This window comes from Colossoma macropomum, unplaced genomic scaffold (assembly GCF_904425465.1).
Source record: "Colossoma macropomum unplaced genomic scaffold, Colossoma_macropomum, whole genome shotgun sequence".
NCBI classification, from domain to species: domain Eukaryota; kingdom Metazoa; phylum Chordata; class Actinopteri; order Characiformes; family Serrasalmidae; genus Colossoma; species Colossoma macropomum.
In genome coordinates this window covers 30506768-30526137 of record NW_023494800.1, presented here as the reverse complement: position 1 = coordinate 30526137, position 19370 = coordinate 30506768, and the positions used below count along the sequence as shown (strand labels likewise).

General features: G+C 39.3%; 1 protein-coding gene across 2 annotated transcripts in view; it reads right to left on the bottom strand.

Moving 5' to 3' along the window:
- LOC118820300 overlaps positions 1–18220 on the bottom strand; it is a 33472-nt gene extending 15252 nt beyond the window's left edge. Inside the window, exons 1-5 of one of the 2 annotated variants that reach the window (XM_036588593.1) lie at positions 18027–18220; positions 17709–17847; positions 15543–15634; positions 823–1252; positions 9–218 (exon numbers count right to left, since the gene is read on the bottom strand). In XM_036588593.1, the coding sequence (XP_036444486.1) occupies positions 9–218; positions 823–1251 (639 nt within the window). In that variant the 5' untranslated portion in view covers position 1252; positions 15543–15634; positions 17709–17847; positions 18027–18220. Of the gene's footprint in view, positions 1–8; positions 219–822; positions 1253–15542; positions 15635–17708 lie in introns of both variants that reach the window. The other variant, XM_036588592.1, reaches the window with a different exon arrangement.
- Between the last annotated feature and the right edge of the window lie 1150 nt (positions 18221–19370).

Sequence of the window (19370 nt, the reverse complement as noted above, 5' to 3'; positions counted from 1 at the left end):
ATACTCACAGAAACAACTGTGTAATCAGACGACATCAGTTTTTTTTCATGTGCTTGGATTTTCTCCACTTTGATGTAAGTGATCTTAATCATCTGGCCTGGCTGGAGTGGCTTAGTTGCTGCCTCCTTCTGGAGTGACACTGTCACCTTAACACGAGCCTCCCCGATCACAACATCTCTCACAGGGATGTCTCCCTCAGTCTGCCGGGGAGCTCCCAGCTAAAGAGGATAAACAGAGTGAGTACAATAATATCTATCAATAGAGAGCCAGAGAAAGAGTGACACTCCTCAAAGATTAAATAAGACTAATAATTATTACTGAACACTGAATTCTGCACATCCCTAACATCACCACATTAGCTTAATCCTCACATTCATTGAGAAGCATCTGCATTAGAGAAAGTTAGTAAACTGTTTAATAAGCAATAGAAAAACTGTCACTTAATGTTTTCAGTAAACTAATATGTTTATTTTTCCTAAGTGGGTGTTTAATGCTGAAATGCTGTGCTCATATTTGTTTTGTTGTCCCTAGAACATAATATTGATCTAAAAGGGTTCATCTGAATGTGCTGTGAAACTCAGATGAAAAATATTTTATACTTAATTAAGCCTTTAAGTTGCCAAAATGTCAGAAAAATTAAGACCTTTTAAAGACTCTGGAACGTCTCTAAGTGTTTGAGCAAGAATCCAGATTTAGGCCTCTCTGTATCTGGATCACTCTGACTTCTCATTTTTCCCTCTTTGTTTGTCACCGTAGCCAAGAGTGACCTGATGTTGAGGAACATGAACAAACTGATGAACCAGGAAACATCAAAATACTTACTGAAACTACTTTTCCTGTCAGGGTTATGTAGCCCTTTTTCAGGTACAGTCCTGGATCATTCAGACCTGCTCTCCTCGAAGAAGGATTGATGCTCTCTTTTGCACGATGAATTAATTTTTCATCCAGCTGTAGTGGGGCCGTCCGGAACACTCCTGCTTCATTTCCCAGGATCATTTCAGAGACTGGATGGTCCTCCTTCACTGTGGCATTGTTTATAATGTAAGTCTCTCCCTCCTGTAGTTTAGAGATCTGATCCTCTTTAAGAGTAATCAGATAAATTTTATCACCATCACAGAGGGAACACAGAGCCACATTTTCAGTCTCACTGACTCTTACAGAGTCTCCAGAAAAGTCATATTTGCTTGCACGCTGCACAGTGCGCTTTGCCACACAGCGTACTCTGCGCACTGAAGAGGGTAAAGTTTCCATTCTGGGGAGACAAAAAAAAAGAAAAATGAATGGAGTTTTACCTAATTCCATATTTTAATTGAATTATATATGTAATGTATGTATTTCTGTATTTTATAATAGTTGTTTTTACGTTACACAAACAATATCTTGTGTAATTTGTTTATGAATTCTAAGTTATTGAAATTCATCCACTTCATGTTTTACCACTGTATTTGAGATTCTGGGTGAAATATCCAGATGGGAACTGAAGTGTTGTTGATGATTGTTTATAATGAAGTAAAAGAAAATGTGTCATGTTATTATTTTATGTCTGATTCAGTCCATTTTTGTCCCTTTGTATCTAAACTATTTAATAATGCAAAAAGTAACTTGAAGCTTTTATTATTGTAGTGTCAGCTTGTTAACCCTTTAGCTAGCTGCTGACCTGCTCAGTCTGCTCTAACAAGTGCAACATACATCCAGTTACAGACAGAATGAAGTGAAAACCAGTTTAAATGATTTTAGCAGCAACCGGTGATGTTTAACTGGCAATTCTTCATCTGGATTCATTTTATGGGCACATTGAGAATTATTGAAGCATATCAGTAGAAAAATGAAAATGTATTTATGTAAAATGTCATTTTATTTCTGTGTTTGCATTTAATTTAATTTCCAAATGCAAATTCAAATTCAGTACTTCAATTTTTTATTTTATTTTTTACCCGATTTTCTCCCCAATTTAGTCGTTTCCAATTCCACCCTCTAGTTAGGACTCCCCCAATCACACAATACTACCAACGCTAGGAGGGTGAAGGCTAACACAGGCTTCCTCCGAGACCTGTGAAACCAGCCCACCGCTTCTTTTCGAACTGCCGCTCACGCAACGTCATTGGACAGCTGAACGCGCTCGGAGGAAAGCGCCAACCGCCAGATCTGTTACGTCAGCTAACAGACGCCTGCACTGACTAGCATTGCATTAAGTGATGGGGGGAGAAGGAGGGGCCATCCTACCCACCCGGAGAGAGCGAGGCCAATTGTGCTCTCTTGGACTCCTGGCTACGGATGGCTGTAGCATCACCAGGGATTTAACTCGCGATCTCCTGATTACAGGACCAATGCTTGGACGGTTGCGCCACTCGGGAGCCCCCCCAGTACTTCAATTTTAATTGGCTAATCAGTATACCAGTATTGACATTTTATTTATATAAGGATTTAATCACTTTTATATAAATGAACATGCATTTCCAGAACTGCACGGTTTTGTGTAAAGTGATTATGAAATAAAGGTGTGAATATGATTGTTAAAATGTATTTTATCTTATATGCATTTGCACTCTGTAATAAATCATGTGAATCTACATTATTAAAGGACACCAAGCTGGAAAGACGGCAAAATTCTAATGTAAAAAGGGAAACAGCCCCTCTCCTCTCTGCAATTACACATTCTCACCTACTGCACTCATTCTGTGCTAAAATGACTCTGAAACACATTCAGTGATGCTGCAGTGAAGGTCAGTCACACATATAACTGACCGAACACACTACTGCTAGTTTGGCACTATTAGCTAGCTAGCAAAGTGTATAGGACATTAAGCATAACTGTGCAGAAGAATTACCAGATGGACATCACTGGTCATTGGTTTAACAGCTTAACTAATTGTTCACAGTGGTGGTGATAGGAACCAGACATCTGAAGAGTTTAATGCCTCTAAAAGCTCTCTCACAGAAAATCATTACATGAAATGATAAAAATTACTCTGTCTGGTATCTGAGACATTGCTTCATGACAGTTTTGACTTAAATGGTTCTGCTATTTCCACTATTTTCCATCATCAACATTCCATATAAACACTCTAAAGACTCGTGTAGGTTCACTGGTGGTTTTGATATTAAATAAAATGTCTATATTTGTGTTGTAGTCATGGTGACCTAAGGTTCCTATCACCACCACTGTAAAGAAATCTGAGTCTGTGTAATCAACCATTTCACACCAAACCACTCTGAATGACTGTTTACATCTTAACCAATGAATTATGCAGACATTTTGAAAAATCTGTGAAATTCCTTATTAAATTTAAGTCTTTACAAAATAAGTTACTTTCATACAAGTTACACACTTGAAATGTCAGTTTAAACTGGACAATGATATTAAATGCGGGTATAGCGTGAAACTAACATCCCTCTAGCCTAGCGCCCCTTAGCCCTCATTTGGTAGAAACATCTGACTGAAGGTTAATTTTTCTTGACTGAATAAAACTCGAAGAACGCAAAGAATGTTTGCGCAGAGATCTGGAAAGATTATAGGCGTATGGTCTCAAAGTCTCCACTGACAAGTGTCATTTCTGCCAGACTAAAGTAAACTATGTGGGATGCATTTTAATTTACAAAGCTTTCCCCCTCTTAAGCTCTTTTGACTTCCTCACCTGCAGAACACACCTGCCCCTCCCTCACACTGAGAACAGGATGCCCACAAGGCTGCGTCCTTTACCCATGCTCTACACACTGTACACTGATGACTGCATCGCAAATACAGCTCCAACACCATCATCAAGTGTGGTGATGACAACAACACCAACGTCGATGTGGGACAAAATAGGGAGGGATCAAATCTCCTAACAGAGTGGTGCACCGCCAACAACCTCCCCCTCAATATTAGCAAAACTAATAAACTGAGCTATTAAACTGAGCTGTTAAACTGATTACACCAGTAACACCAACCAGAACATGAATAACACACTACGGACTGTTACTAATCCTCCCAGTTTACTCAGCATATCTACACTCTGAGCTCCACTAGCTCTTGGGACTCACTAAACTTGAACAATTAAACTGTACTCTGTCTGCTTGAACATTAAGCTGGGTGTGATTCAATTTAATATCTTGAGATACTTTATACTCATACCTTGTTCAGAGATACATTTTAATATGTTATATACGATTATATATGATTATATATGATTTTCTTAGTCTTTTATTGGTTTTGTTTAATGTCAGAGGCTTGTGCTACATAAACAAAAAGAAATCTGTTTTCTTCTTCTTACAACAAAGAAGAGCTGATATTTATTTTCTACAAGAAACAAACAGCTGTGCTTCAGATTTTAATTTATGGAAGAATCAGTGGGGCAATGAAATGTGGCTTTGCAATGGTACAAACTGGTCAGCATGGGTTGCTATTCTCAGGGGGGCATACAGGGGTAAGGTAGTTTATATTGAAGATGATAACAAAGGTAGGTGGTAACTACTTGTGGTTACTACTACTGATTAATTGATTGATTAATACTACTATTGATTAATAGTCATGGAGCAAAGTACATATTTTCAAACTTAGTACTCTTTGATGAAATAGAAGAACAGGTGTGTACCTATTCACCAAATATATAAATGCCAGAATTATACTTGGGCATGAGATCTTGTGTGTTTGCCTAGCAACAACCTGGGACACCGTAGCAATGACCTGGCAACACCTTAGTAACCACCAACAACAGTCTACAACTATTTTAATAATTCAATGTTATTAGCTGGCTTCTCCAGCCAACTCAAAGTCCATTCAAGAATGTTCCCTTTTAAATTATTAGTGGTAACTATTGTTATTCAATGTATGTTATTAGTGATTGCACATTGCTTTGATTTTTCTGCCAGATTTCTTTTCTGCTAACTCATCACGCAGTTTTCAGTATATTGACACCGTTCATTCATTTAGCATGTTTGGGCTGATCAGGAATGGTGTGGTTATATACAGCCTTTTGATCTGACGTACGGTTTTCATACAGTCTTTGTTAAATTATGTTTTTTTTCCCATAGAAATGAATTGGGGGTAAAAAAAAAAAACTTCTTGTACTTCTGCTCGACCAAAAAATTTGTTTCACTTTCTTAGGGCAGGGTATTATTACCTTTACACGAAACAGGATGTACTCACTCAGGTCACACCCCCAAGCTCTAATCCACGGCCCTAATGTCACGCATTCCTCTGGCTCTGACACACTCAGACTCCATCTCCCAGAGGGTTCACCTGACCCCAGTGACTCCTGACCTTCCCTCGCGCTACAATCAGCGCTCTCATTCACCGGAATACTAATTCTGTTCACCTGTCTTGTGCGTCATATGATCTTCGTGGTTTAGTTTATAAGCCTGAGCTTAAGGATAGTCAAGTTGCAAGGTATTGCATCTTTACAGATCTACTAGTTCTATTGTTTGTAATACTCCAGTTTATGACCTTTTTGCCTGTTCTCTCGACTCAGCTTTTTTGTCTGACCCTTTGCGATTGTTTGCCTGTTGTTATGTTTGTATTTTTGTACTGGCTGTCTTTTCTGGATGACCCATGCTTGTTTTTTGACCACGAACCTGGATTTCAATCCTGTCAGTAAAGCCTCTTTTTCTCTTTCATCTGAATCTTTCTGGCACGTTACAGAATAACTCGCCAGCTATGCAGACGCTGAACCTGGAGACTTTTGAAAAAGCTTTGGCTGAACAAGGACAATTGCTTGGCCGACATCCACAAGTGTTATCAGGAGTTACACACTCGTTCGAGTCACTAGCTCACCAACAGTCTGAACAGCAAGCTCAACTGGTACAACTAGTAGTGAGTGTGAAAGGGCTCACTAGTCAGCTTCAGAATTTGAGCACTGCAGAAACAGAAGCAAGCTCCGCCAGCCCATCCGCTCAAGCTGAAGCCCCACATGCTGTGTTCCCCGTGAGTAAGCCCGATAAATTTGAGGGGAACCCTGATTAGTGTCGTGGGTTTTTTACTCTAATGCTCTGTATGTTTGAGAACTCCCCAGTAAGCTCTGATCAAGCTAAGATATCCTTAATTGTTTCTCGTTTAACTGACAGATCCTTAGAATGTGCCATGGCCAGGTGGCCTCACATACATCGCCTCTCTTACACCAGTTTATTAAAGAATTCATAACTGTTTTCTATCATCCATATGAAGGCAAGATCAGTGGGGAGTTGCTTCGAAAATACGCCAGAGCAATTTCTTGGTAGTAGAGTATTCCCTAGGGTTCCGTACACTAGCTGCTAGCCAGTGGAGTGAAGGAGCATATTTCATCAAGGGCTTAATCCTGACATTTTGAACGAACTAGCTTGTAAAGACGATAACTTGACTCAAGATCAGCTCATTACCCTTTCCATTCAACTGGATCACCTACTCCACAACTGCAGAAAACTCCAAAACAGAATGTGCCACTATAAAGATGGTTACCAGAGTGAGAATACCCCAAGAACCTGTGGAACATAAAGAATCAGAGGAACCCATGTAGTGTAATTGATCCCACCTTTTCGAGGAGGGAAGAGTCTGTCGTCTGAGGAACAACCTGTTTCTGTACTGTGGGAATACTGGTCATCACCTTCGTAAATGCCAAACCAGACCACAAAAACAGAAGGTGCCAACCCCTGGAAAGCACATGGAGTATACTCCACTTGCTAATGTGGTGAGTGTTCCCACAATCGGGTTGGTTTCAAAATTGTTCCTGTTGCCAATAACTGCATGATGTCATCCCAGTTCTGTTTTTGTTTCAGCTCTCATGGATTCCGTTGCCAAAGGAAACTTTATTCATTCATGTCTGGTGTAGCAACTACAGATTCCAGCCTTGGATGGAGGACCTGTAGGTGCTGGAACCATCACAAAGATGACCGAACTCATTCATCTGGAAAACAGCACTCTTCACAAAGAACTTCTGCCGTTCTAAGTTCTTGAACATTCTGAATTCTAACTCATCTTAGGTCTCCCTTGGCATGAGAAACACAACCCCTCAATTTCCTGGCGCAAACATGAAATACTGAAAAGTTATTAGCGGTCTAAACTAGCCTTAGAGGAATGGCGGCACTGGCTAGAGGGAGCTAATTACCCCTTTGTAGTACTAACTGACCCCAGTAATTTAGGGTACCTCTGTAATGCTAAAAGACTGAACGGCCGCCAAGCCAGATGGACCCTATTCTTTTCCCGTTTTAATTTCAGCATAACTTATCGCCTGGATTCCAGGAATACTAAATCAGATGCTCTATCTAGAATGTATCAGAATGACAACCCTATTTCCAATCAGCTTACACCAGAACATATTCGACCACCTGAAGTCTACATTTCCTCTATTTGTTGGGACATCGATGAGGCAATTGAAAGGGCATTAGCCAATATCACAGTGGCAAATCAGTGGCCCCCAGAAAAGACTTAAGTACCACATCAGTTTCTCACTCAACTTATCACCTGGGCTCACTTGTCACTCACGTCTGGGCACCCTGGGGAAACACGAACGCATCAACTTCTTTCTAATCGATATTGGTGGGATGAATAAGGACATACATTCTTTCATTGCTTCATGCTCCACTTGCTCCACTTGCTCCATTGTTCCATTATCGGTCTCTGCTAGACCTTGGTCTCATGTAGCCGTAGACTTTGTTACTGATCTGCCCAGATCCTAAGGTTTTACCACCATATTGACAGTCGTTGACCGCTCCTCCTGGGGAGTTTGTTTTGTGCCTTTTGCCTTTGCTTATTCTGTCATGACAATCCCACAGACTCGTCAAGGTTTTCACAATGGGCCGAGATAGCACAAAACTCCCTCACCAGTTCAACTACTGGTCTCCCTTTCAGTGTATTCTGGGATATCAACCACCTTTAGCATCTTGGACAGGTACTTCCACGGATGTTCCCACAGTCGATGCATGGATGTAGAGCTTTTTATTTATAACAAAAATATGTCCTGTGTAATGTGCTGCTGTGGTGTTTTATCTTTTTATTAGTATTTCATTAAAATTTCATAAGAATATTTTTAGCTTAAATTGTACTTGTCTCACATCCACCGAACTCCCTTGTGGATTTGGACTCAATCTCCCAGAATCCTCTGGGAGATCACATGACTTCCGAGCTTCCCATAGGCAACGACACTGAGACGGACTCAATCTCCCAAGAACCTCTGAAGAATCACATGACTTCTCACATGACTCCGCGCTCCTATCAGCGCTCTAGATCTCCGGAGTATTGATGTGATTTACCTGTGTTAGTTGTCATATGACACAGTTAGTTTAGTATATAAGCCTGGGCTTTAGCTTAGTAAAGTTGTGAGGTATTGTATCCACTATTGTGATCTACTGAGCGTTTTTCTGTTGTTGTGTATTCCGTGTATGATTTTTTGCCTTTCGTTTTCTCGACTCTGCCCTTTTTGCTCTGCCCTTTGGATTTGTTTGCATTGATTCTGATCTTGGATTTTGACCAATTACCTGCACCTTCGACCACGCTTCTGCCTTTCCCTTATTGGATTTGATGCATTGTCTGACGTATGTCTATGTGTATTTCTCATGCCTTCTGGATCTGAACACTGCCTGGTTTTTGATGACAACTTTGAACTTTGTTCCTGTCAGTAAAGCCCTTTCTGTAAGTTACATCTGCGAGCGTCTGACTGCTTGAAACCTTACAGAATACCTCACCCAAAATGCAGATGGCGGATTCGGGGCCTTTCCAGAAGGCTCTTGCAGAGCAAGGACAAATGCTTGGAAGATACCAACAGGTATTGTCGGGTGTAACACAATCGCTAGAGTCATTAGCCCACCAACAGTCTGACCAGCAGGCCCAGTTAATCCAACTCGTGGAGAGTGTGAAGGGACTAACTACTCAGCTACAGAACATGAGCCTTGCTGACACTGAGGTTAATGTAAATCGAGCCCAATTTCAGGCCGAAGCTTCACACGCTGTCTTCCCTGTTAGTAAACCCGATGAATATGATGGTGATCCCGATAAGTGCCGAGGGTTTTTGTTACAGTGCTCAGTTTATTTTGAAAATTCCCCCAGTAGCTCTGGTCAAGCTGAGATTACGTTTATAGTTTCTTGCTTGGCGGACAAGGCTCTAGAGTGGGCAACTGCTAGCTGGACTAATATTCAGCTTCTATCATACTCACAATTCATCCAGGAGTTTAAAACTAACTTTGATCATCAGTATGAAGGCAAAGTTAGTATGAAGGTGAACTGTCGTCAAAATTGCGTCAAGGAAATCGATCAGTAGTAGATTACTCTTTGGAGTTCCGCACCTTAGCAGCTAGTAGTGGCTGGAATGAGGCAGCGTTATTAGTTATGTTCAGACAAGGACTAAATTCCGATATCCTAACGGAACTTGCTTGTAAGGATGACGACCTTAACTTGGATCAGCTCATCACTCTCGCCATTCGATTGGATCATCTCCTGCATCACCAAAGCAAGACGAAGACGGAGAGAAATGTCAGAAAGCTACAGACTAGAGGGAAAGACACATCAGCAACACTGGACACTTCTGAACCTATGCAATGTGACTCTTCCTGCTTATCACAAGAGGAAAAACAGCACCGGATGAAGAATCATCTGTGTTTGTACTGTGGTACTGCCGGACATCAGCTTCGTGAGTGCCGAGCCAGATCACACATGCATAAGGCGCCGACCCCTGGACAGCACGTGCAGTATACTCCACGTGCTAATGTGGTGAGTGTGCCCACAAAGGGGTTGGTCTCCAAGTCCTTCATGTTATCTGTCACTGTATACTGTCATCCCCAGTCTGTTGTTGTCTCAGCCCTACTAGATTCGGGAGCAGAGGGGAACTTCATTCATGCTAGCCTGGTGGAGAAACTTCAAGCACCTGTGGAAGACCTGAAAACCCCGCTGAAGGTGGCTGCACTGGATGGAGGACCTGTGGGAATAGGAACCATCGTCCAAGTGACTCAGCCCCTGTCATTAAAGACCAGTGCTCTCCACCAAGAAACTCTATCCTTTTTAGTACTGGAACATTCAGAGTTTGATGTGATATTAGGTCTCCCCTGGCTAGAGAAACATAACCCCTCTATTTCCTTGTCTGATCACACTATCCTCCGATGGTCCGATTTCTGTATGCAAACCTGTATAGTCCAGCCCACAATCTCTCTCTGTTCTACCTCTGTAGAAAGCCCTAATGCCATTAGTGCTGTTGATATCCCTCCAGAATATGTAGACCTAAAAGAAGCATTCAATAAGAAGAACGCTACCAAACTACCCCCATATAGAGAATATGATTGTGCTATTGAGCTAGTTGACAATCCTGTGTTTCCTAAGTCTAGAATCTACCCTGACACAAGAAGAAGAAGTGGCTTTAGACACGTACATCCAGGAAACCTTAGAACAAGGTTTCATACGACCATCCACTTACCCCATAGCTTCTAGTTTTTTCTTCATTAAGAAGAAAGATGGCGGACTACGTCCGTGTATAGATTATCGTGTACTCAACCAGGTAACCAAAACTTACCTGTATCCTCTTCCATTAGTCCCAGTAGCATTAGAACAACTAAAAGGGGCCAAGTATTTCACTAAGTTAGACCTCAGGAGTGCTTACAACTTAATTAGAATAAAGGAGGGGGACGAATGGAAGACTATGAATACTTAGTCATGCCCTTCGGACTCTCTATCGCCCCCTCGGTCTTTCAGGCGTTCATTAACGACGTGTTAAGAGACATGCTAGAGAAGTATGTCATTGCTTACCTCGATGATATCCTCGTGTGCTCCCCAGATAAAGCCACACATGTTCACCATGTTTGTTCGGTCTTGCACAACAATTTGTTTTTTAAGGCAGAGAAATGTGAATTCCACCTAGAATCTGTTTCATTTCTAGGTTACATCGTTAGTGCTCAGGGCGTCATCATAGATGACCATAAAGTAGATGCAGTTATTCAATGGCCTGTTCCTGTCTCTGTCAAGGAACTACAGAGATTTCTAGGTTTTGCGAATTTTTACCCCCGTTTCATCCGTAATTTCAGCACTATTGCAGCTCTACTTACATGACTGCTAAAAGGTGGTCCAAAGAAGCTTAGGTGGACTGAACAAGCAGAAAGTGCATTTAAGGAGTTAAAGAAAGCATTCACTAAAGCTCCCATTCTTAAACACCCAGACCCGTCTGAGCCTTTTGTAGTAGAGGTAGATGCCTCTGAAACAGGTATAGGAGCTGTTCTATCCCAATGCTCTGGTAATCCTCCCAAGTTACACCAAGTTGCCTTTTTCTCCCATAAATTATCCCCTGCAGAAAGGAATTATGGCATCGGAGACAGGGAACTACTTGGACCCAGGGCTCATTGCGGAATTCCACAGCCGACATACTGGGAAGCCTGCTCCTCCTCAACCTAGGGGTCGCCCGCGAAGGGGTCTCTCCAGTTCTCTCCCTGATTGTCTTAGGGGTCCTCGTGAAGGACACCCGTCTGTCCAGCACTTCGGTGGCTCTGGTTCTGCCCCTGTTTGGAGGTCTGGCGGTGGCCGGTGTGGTCGCCCTGGTCGGCCTCACTCCACGGCCTCCCGGGACTCTTTGGGTACTGTCACGCATCGACCGAACTCCCTTGTGGATTCGGACTCAATCTCCCAGAATCCTCTGGGAGATCACATGACTTCCGAGCTTCCCGTAGGCAACGACACTGAGACGGACTCTATATCCCAAGAACCTCTGAGGAATCACATGACTTCTCACGTGACTCCGCGCTCCTATCAGCGCTCTAGATCTCCGGAGTATTGATGTGATTTACCTGTGTTAGTTGTCATATGACACAGTTTAGCATATAAGCCTGGGCTTTAGCTTAGAAAAGTTGTGAGGTATTGTATCCACTACTGTGATCTACTGAGTGTTTTTCTGTTGTTGTGTATTCCGTGTATGATTTTTGCCTTTCGTTTTCTCGACTCTGCCCTTTTTGCTCTGCCCTTTGGATTTTTTTGCACTGATTCTGATCTTGGATTTTGACCAATTGCCTGCACCTTCGACCACGCTTCTGCCTTTCCCTTTTTGAATTTGATGCATTGTCTGATGTATGTCTGTGTGTATTTCTCATGCCTTCTGGATCTGAACACTGCCTGGTTTTTGATGACAACTTTGAACTTTGTTCCTATCAATAAAGCCCTTTCTGTAAGTTACATCTGCGAGCGGCTGACTCTGCTTGAAACCTTACAGTACGATTATGTTGTTTAATTTTCCAGTTTTATTCTTGTTTCTAAGTTATGCTACCAATGTTCTTTCATTTCTATTTTTCTATTTTACTACTTTGTTGCGAAGCTCTTTGAGCTGCATTTTATGAATGAAAGTTCATAAAATGTTTAAATATTATGTGTTTGTTCTGATTCCAGTTTAATACAGATCAAACATAATTTACTAATCCCGGCTTTCGCTTTTTTATCACCATGTCACAACTTTTTTGACACTGAGTTAGTATAAATAATCAAATACATTTAATGCAAAAATGTCAGAAGAAACAAATGAAACAAATTTAAAAAGATTGATTTGTGAAATGTCAGCATTAATTATTATTAACATTAATTATAAATTATTACTATAAAATGTCAGTTCTACAAAATTTTTAACATATTTTATTGTCTGTGTTGAGCAGATAGCAATGCTACAATTTTGCAGTTGGGTCATTTTACAGCCTGACAGATTAGTCACTGATCTTCACAAAGAAAAATAAATAAACCCCTTTTTTAGTTTGGATTGGCTGAAACTCATCTTAAATATTGAGATTGCACAGAATGACTTAACTGATCTGATCACTTCTCATTTCTTGAGATTTGGATTGATGTACTATTTAATGTCTACATACTATATCTTACACTAAATGCTGTGTTTCAAAATTCAAAATTGATTTTGACCCTGTGTTGTCTTTGTGTATGTCTTATTAACACATAAATTACAGATGTGTTATGACTCCTTCACTGTTTAATCATTTTTGAACATGAGGTATATAACTATACACAACATATAAAAACAGTAAACGGTAAATAGATAAATGCTGAATTAATAAATGAACCTTTAAAATGCTCAAGAAAGTCTGTATCATTTGGGGTATGCTTTATATTTCTGGTTATTGGGGAAAATATTTTGTTTGAATTTCCATGTAATTGGTAACAGGCTTTAGCAGGAGCTTCAGTGTTTGTAAAGAAGTCATTAAAGTCATTAAGAAGTCCTCTTTAGAATTTGTCTAACAAACGTGACGCCCTTAAAAAAAAAAAGAAAAAAAAAGAAAAAGTATGTTTCTGTTTTGATAATGATACAAGAAAAGAGAAAAAAGTATGTTCAAAGAAGAAAAGAAAGAAAAAGCGTGTTTCTAACTGTGTTGATACTGATCAAACACTACATTTCTCTATATGAGCCATTACTGTGTGATCGATTGGTCGAGCCTGTGGTCGATGTGCGATTAGTTCGGACTGGGCGCGGGAACCTAGAGAATGCACGTTTAGCTTGCATCCCTTATAAAGTGATACAGCTGTGAGCAGCACGCCTCGTGTCCTGTGTTTGCTCTAACACAAATATTCTCTATCGTTCCCCCTCTCAGGTACAAAATATTTGTAGAAAATTGCAAGTATGGTGTTTAAAGAAGCGTTCTTGTTTGTGAAATCTTGTTTGACTGTGGTTTTAATAGCGTATTTACTGACTTTTTGTGACGTTTCTAAACTGCAAGTCACTAGCTTAGCTCATTGACCTGGTGCTCTGATAAAAGCTACAGGAGAAAAATAAGCTACCCAGGTTCGTTCTAAGGGGTTATGTGCTCATTTAACAAGAGACTTGTATAACTGTTGTAAGTTTTACTCATGTTCCACTGTTCATATTTTGTATGGAAACTATTTTACTGTACTTTAGTAATTTTGCACTGAGCTATACTTATGGGGTGAGTAATGTTAAAAGGCTAAGTAGCTCAGCTAAACATTGCGAAGTGCCTGTTGTTTATTGTTAAGCCTGTTGTGATGTATAGATTTTCTGCTCTAGTTTATGTGTTCAAAATGTGACTGATATAGAGCTAAATTGAGGTATATGGAGTTCAACAGCTTTAAGTACCAAGTTAATTAGGTACTATCGTTCTGTGTAAGTGAAAATTGTGGGAAACATGGGGAAAGGACTAAAATTCTGCTACTTGTGATTGTGCTAAGCTAAAAGTGAGTAACCATACTATGAATATGTATTGAGAGGACTAGTTGAGAGCTTCTGTATTTACTTTGCATATTCCTTTCCTTTTGAAAAGTTGTGAATTGAATGTATGTGTGTTAGCTCAGCACATGAACAGTGTATGCTTTTCTGATGCGCTATAAAGGGAGTTTAATGCAACGAATCCTAATTCTATGCATAATATCAGATGACTTATAAATGATACAGATGACTTATCACTGATACAGCTGTGAGCAGTACGCATTGTGTCTTGTGTTTGCTCTAAAACTAAATATTCTCTATCATTCCCTCTCTCAGGGGCATAACACAAACATGTCATGCACTGATTTTATAATAGTCAATAAACATATTATAGCATTGATTCTTTTGAAGATTGTTTTTTATTTAATGGGTAAGTATTCTAAAAGTATTTTCCTAAAATGCAAAAAGTAACTTTATTCTGAATACACTGTCTTTACAAAATGCAATTGGACTGAATACGTATTCTTAATTTTTTACTTTAACTTGCTGTTTTGGATCAATATATTAGTTTTAATATTGTGACAAATATGTAAATATCAATATAAATGTAAAAAAATAAAATATGTTCAGGCTGTGGTTTTCTCTTTGGTTCTTTATGGACGTGAAAGCTGGACAATAAGCAAGACAGGCAGGAAAAATACTGATACTTTGGTGTTGGTGAAGACTTTAGAGAGAACCTCAGACAGCAAACAAAACAAAACAAATCAAGCCCAGCTACAAAATGGATGGAGACAATGAGAGGAATCATGAACCAGCCATTAAAAGACCTGAAGACCTCAATAGAAGACAGGATATTCTGAAGGAACACTATCCATAAAGTCACAGGACCATGTGTCCACATGCCTGAGCTTAAATAAACAATAAATATGATGTAAAATTAGTGAATTGGGTGCCTAATGAAAAAAACTATAATTCTCTCGTTGTTTTTTTGGACATAACATTTGGAAATGAAGCTCATAGGTTATAATAAGATGTTTGTTTGAATCTATAGGTGATTATCCTAATAGTTCAACCTTTCATTTTAAAATTTCCTCTAATCACTCTGTGTCTTGAGCTGCTCAGCTACACTGTAATGCAACTACAACCATGTTTCACCCATAAAATGTGATCAGCCTTAATCAGCCTGCATTTTATATGACCAGATTTCTTTCTTTTAAAGTCAATTAAATTAAATTTAGAACAAACAGCTTACAGGATCATTTGTTACTGCATTCAAGAATGTATAGTGTGCTCTTAAACTAAATTTGAACTGAGTTTATGGATGGCTCAGCAGTCTGAGTTTGTCATCTATATTTATATCTGTTTATTTTTTTCATCAATTTATCAATAATTTACTGAGCTTCTGCATTGCTCATATAGCTGGCAAATGACAAGTGACAAATAAACACATGACCACTGAGAGGAACATACCTGCTGGCTTGACATTCTTCACAGCATCTGCAACCGCACTGATAAAACAGTGCTCCAAAAAAAATGATGGCGATGACACTAAAAACTATGATCTGGAAAAAAGACAACACAGTATTGTCAGTATTGTCTATATACACCTACCAAAAAAACACCTCCTTGTAGACACAGCAGTGCTGCTGAAGTTTTTAAACACCTCAGTGTCGCTGAACCAACAGCGTCCTGTGACCACTGATGAAGGACTAGAGGAGGACCAACACAAACTGTACAGCAGCAGATGAGCTACTGTCTCTGACTTTACATCTACAAGGTGGACTGACAAGGTAGGAGTGTCTAATGGAGTGGACAGTGAGTGGACACAGTGTTTAAAAACTCCAGCAGCACTGCTGTGTCTGATCCACTCAGACCAGCACAACACACACCACCATTTCAGTGTCACTGCAGTGCTGAGAATGATCCATCACCTAAATAATACCCGTCCTGTGGGGGTCCTGACCACTGAAGAACAGGGTAACAAAGTATGCAGAGAAACAGATGGACTCCAGTCTGTAACTGTAGAACAACAAAGTGCTCCTATATGGTCAGTGAAGCTGATAAAATGGACAAATAGCATAGAAACAAGAAGCTGCACTTAATGAAGTGGCCAGTTGGTGTATAATTCTCAGCCAAAATGGCCATTAAGTATAAGTTACTTACTTCCCAGCATCAGGAAAACAAGCAAAAAACACATTTAATAGAAAATCATATAGTAACTAAATCTAATATCATCTGATTTAGTATTTAATGTGTCCACCTTTGTAACAACTTCCATTCTCTTCAGAGACTCACTTTCAGTCCCTCAAAGATCTGAAGCAGCTTGATTTTCTCCTCTCTCTCAAAGATGAAAGCTTTAAGTGCTGTTTATCTGATGGGGGCAGATTTGGGGTCGACCAGCTCTTCCAGGTGGTTGTTAGGAGGAACATTTTCTCTGGAGCTTTTAATCAGTTTTTGAACTCAAGTTTTGGAACCTTTTTTCACTTATTTTTCTTTGATTTTCTTCTTTGTTATGCAGGTGGTATTATCGTTTATCTAATCTACTCAGAAAAAGAAATCTCTTTAAAAAAAGAATGACATACTTATTGTGACTAGTATATTAAATAAATGAAAGGTGGGTAACCAGGAAAAGCTCTCCAACCAGGCACAATTAAAAGCTTTCTTTTGTGTTGAAATACTGAGGTGAACATTGAGCCAATATCTGTAATATATTTTTTTTTGAGGAAAAACAAAAACAACTAAATGCCAGTTGTGCTATTTTGTTTTTGAAGCATCCATGCTAGTTAGGTAACACATTTGCAAAATAAGAAGTTATTAACGGCAAAATGTCTCTCTTATTGGAAAATGAAGTACAATATTTTTTGTTACAATAAATTCAGTAATAGTACTACATAAGTTGGTAACTTAACTAATGCCTTTGATTAAGTGGTCTAACTTGCATTTTGGTGGGCTGCAAGTGGTTACCCCCTAACGTTGGCATTACTCTACTGCTCCATTAGATCATAATTATATTGTAACTAAATTCAGTTTTTGAGATAAAAACAGAGTGATTCAGAGTGGTTTGGTGTGAAATGGTTCAGATGTCTTTACAGTGGTGGTGATAGGAACCAGGGGTCACCATGACTACAACACAAATATAGACATCTTATTTACTATCCAGAACCACCAGTGAACCTACACGAGTCTTCTGAGTTTATATGGAATGTTGATGATGGTAAAATCTAGTAAATAAAAATATGTTCTGTTTAGAGTACTGATACTTGTTTCTCTGTGAGTTTGCTTGTTTGTGTATCGCTGTGCATGTATTGTTTGTGTATGTTGTGAATTTTTATGCTTTGCTGGTTCTTACTTTGTTTTCTGTAGTCTAGTTCATTTGAACATGTAAATTATGTACGTTTAGGATTTCTCAGGGAACAAACTGTAACCATTCTTTGTAATAACTTTTTTCTTTTAGAGGCATTAAACTCTTCAGATGTCTGGTTTCTATCACCACCACTGTGAACAATTCCAAGTTTCTCTAAAACAGAGCATTTTATACCAAACTACTCTGACTGACATTATTTGCATCTCAATGATTTAGTTATGCAGAAATTGTGAAAAATCAGTGGATTTCTCCTTTAAGTATGAGTAGCTTACCTTAGATATGTAAAATGATATCTGTACATGATACTGCTCTTCGGTCAGTGTTCGGTTTTTGTCACACCATTCCCACGGAGGCAGCGCATTGGTGTCAACATGATCTTCTTTTAGTGTAGTGATCAAACAAGCCACAAATCTGCCATCACCAAAAAACAAGGTCAGCCAAAAAACAGATGGAGCTGCACAGGTGAGAAATTTCCCAAAGCATTTGCAATGACTCTGAGGCTCAGACCAGAGTTTGGAGTTCCACATGTAAACGCCAAAATTCAGAGTAATCAGCAGGGGCATCACTAAGTACAAAAAGAAAAATCCTACCGAATATCCAGATCTACAGGGGCACACAAAGTCTTGCTCGACAAGTTTTTCTAAAACAATGAGAACAAGGTTGACTATCACGTAATTACGCCACGGGTGGTCTTTTAAAGTTCAATCAGTCTCCCCAGCGCCATTTCTAAAGAATGTAACACAAAACTGCCAACGTTGAATCTACACTAGTCCCTTAGGGCCGAGAACAGCTTTAAGACCGAAACAGACTGCTACAGTAAGATAAGGTCATGTCCCTACAAGAGAAAAACAGGAAGCTGTGTCATCATCACAGACACACACTGCTGTTAATGCTTGTTGATGCAGAATTTGCTATGACTTTGTGATCATACAAGAACAAGTTTTGAACTAAAGTAATTCCTGGGGCTGTTCGTTTTGGAGCAGACTCTGATTCCAATTCCAAGGGTCAGAAATTGATAATTATTTTAGGAATTGATTATTATTGTTGTTGTAGTAGCACTAGTATGTATACATAGAAAGCCTGATGTTTAGAATAATAAACATTTTAGTGTTCTTTTGAAATAAAAAAGCTTACATTTAAAAGTCAAATTGCACAGGACTCTTATTATGATAGCACTGCAGTTTCTGTTGAACACAAGTGAGGTTTTTGTAAGTGCTGGGAGTGAAGAGCAATTAATTCTGCGTTCTCAGTGGATTAGTTTGATAATTCTGTTAAAATTTTAATTCTGACTCACTGTATCTGCCATGATCTGCCATGTGTGATGCCTGAGCAGACCCCCAGGCCAATACTGTGAGACCGCTGACAAAAATAAAGGACTGTTTCACTCCAGTACTACAGCACTAATGTGGAGACACAGTTAGCTGACTCGCTAACTACTCTGAGCTAAGTAGGTACAGTGTTCTTTTACTGTGTTTGTTTTACTGTGTTGTTTCAGATAAATAAGCATGATAGTGCTTTATTAAACCTAAAGCTGCTACTTATGTTCTGTTATGAGTGCATGTTAGCTAGTTAATTTAGCTAATGTGAGCTAAGCTAATGAGCAGCAAAACTTTGTACTTCAGAAAACTTCAGCTATGAAAAAGAAGGAATAGGGCATAAGAATACAGCAGACTGTCTCAGCTCTCAGACTTTCTCCTTTAGTATTAATAACAGGTTTTGATTTCATTTTGTTTGTGCGCGTTATTTTCATGCATGATATCATGATATCACCGACTCAGGAATATTTTCACATTTTGACTGTTCACAAATGAAAAAGGACTCAACAAACAATTTGACTCTTACTTTTTCAAAATGTCTTTATGAATATTTTTGTACAGTAGTACATCTTTCTTTAGGAATTTTTATATTCATGTGTTTCATTTTATAATACTGTT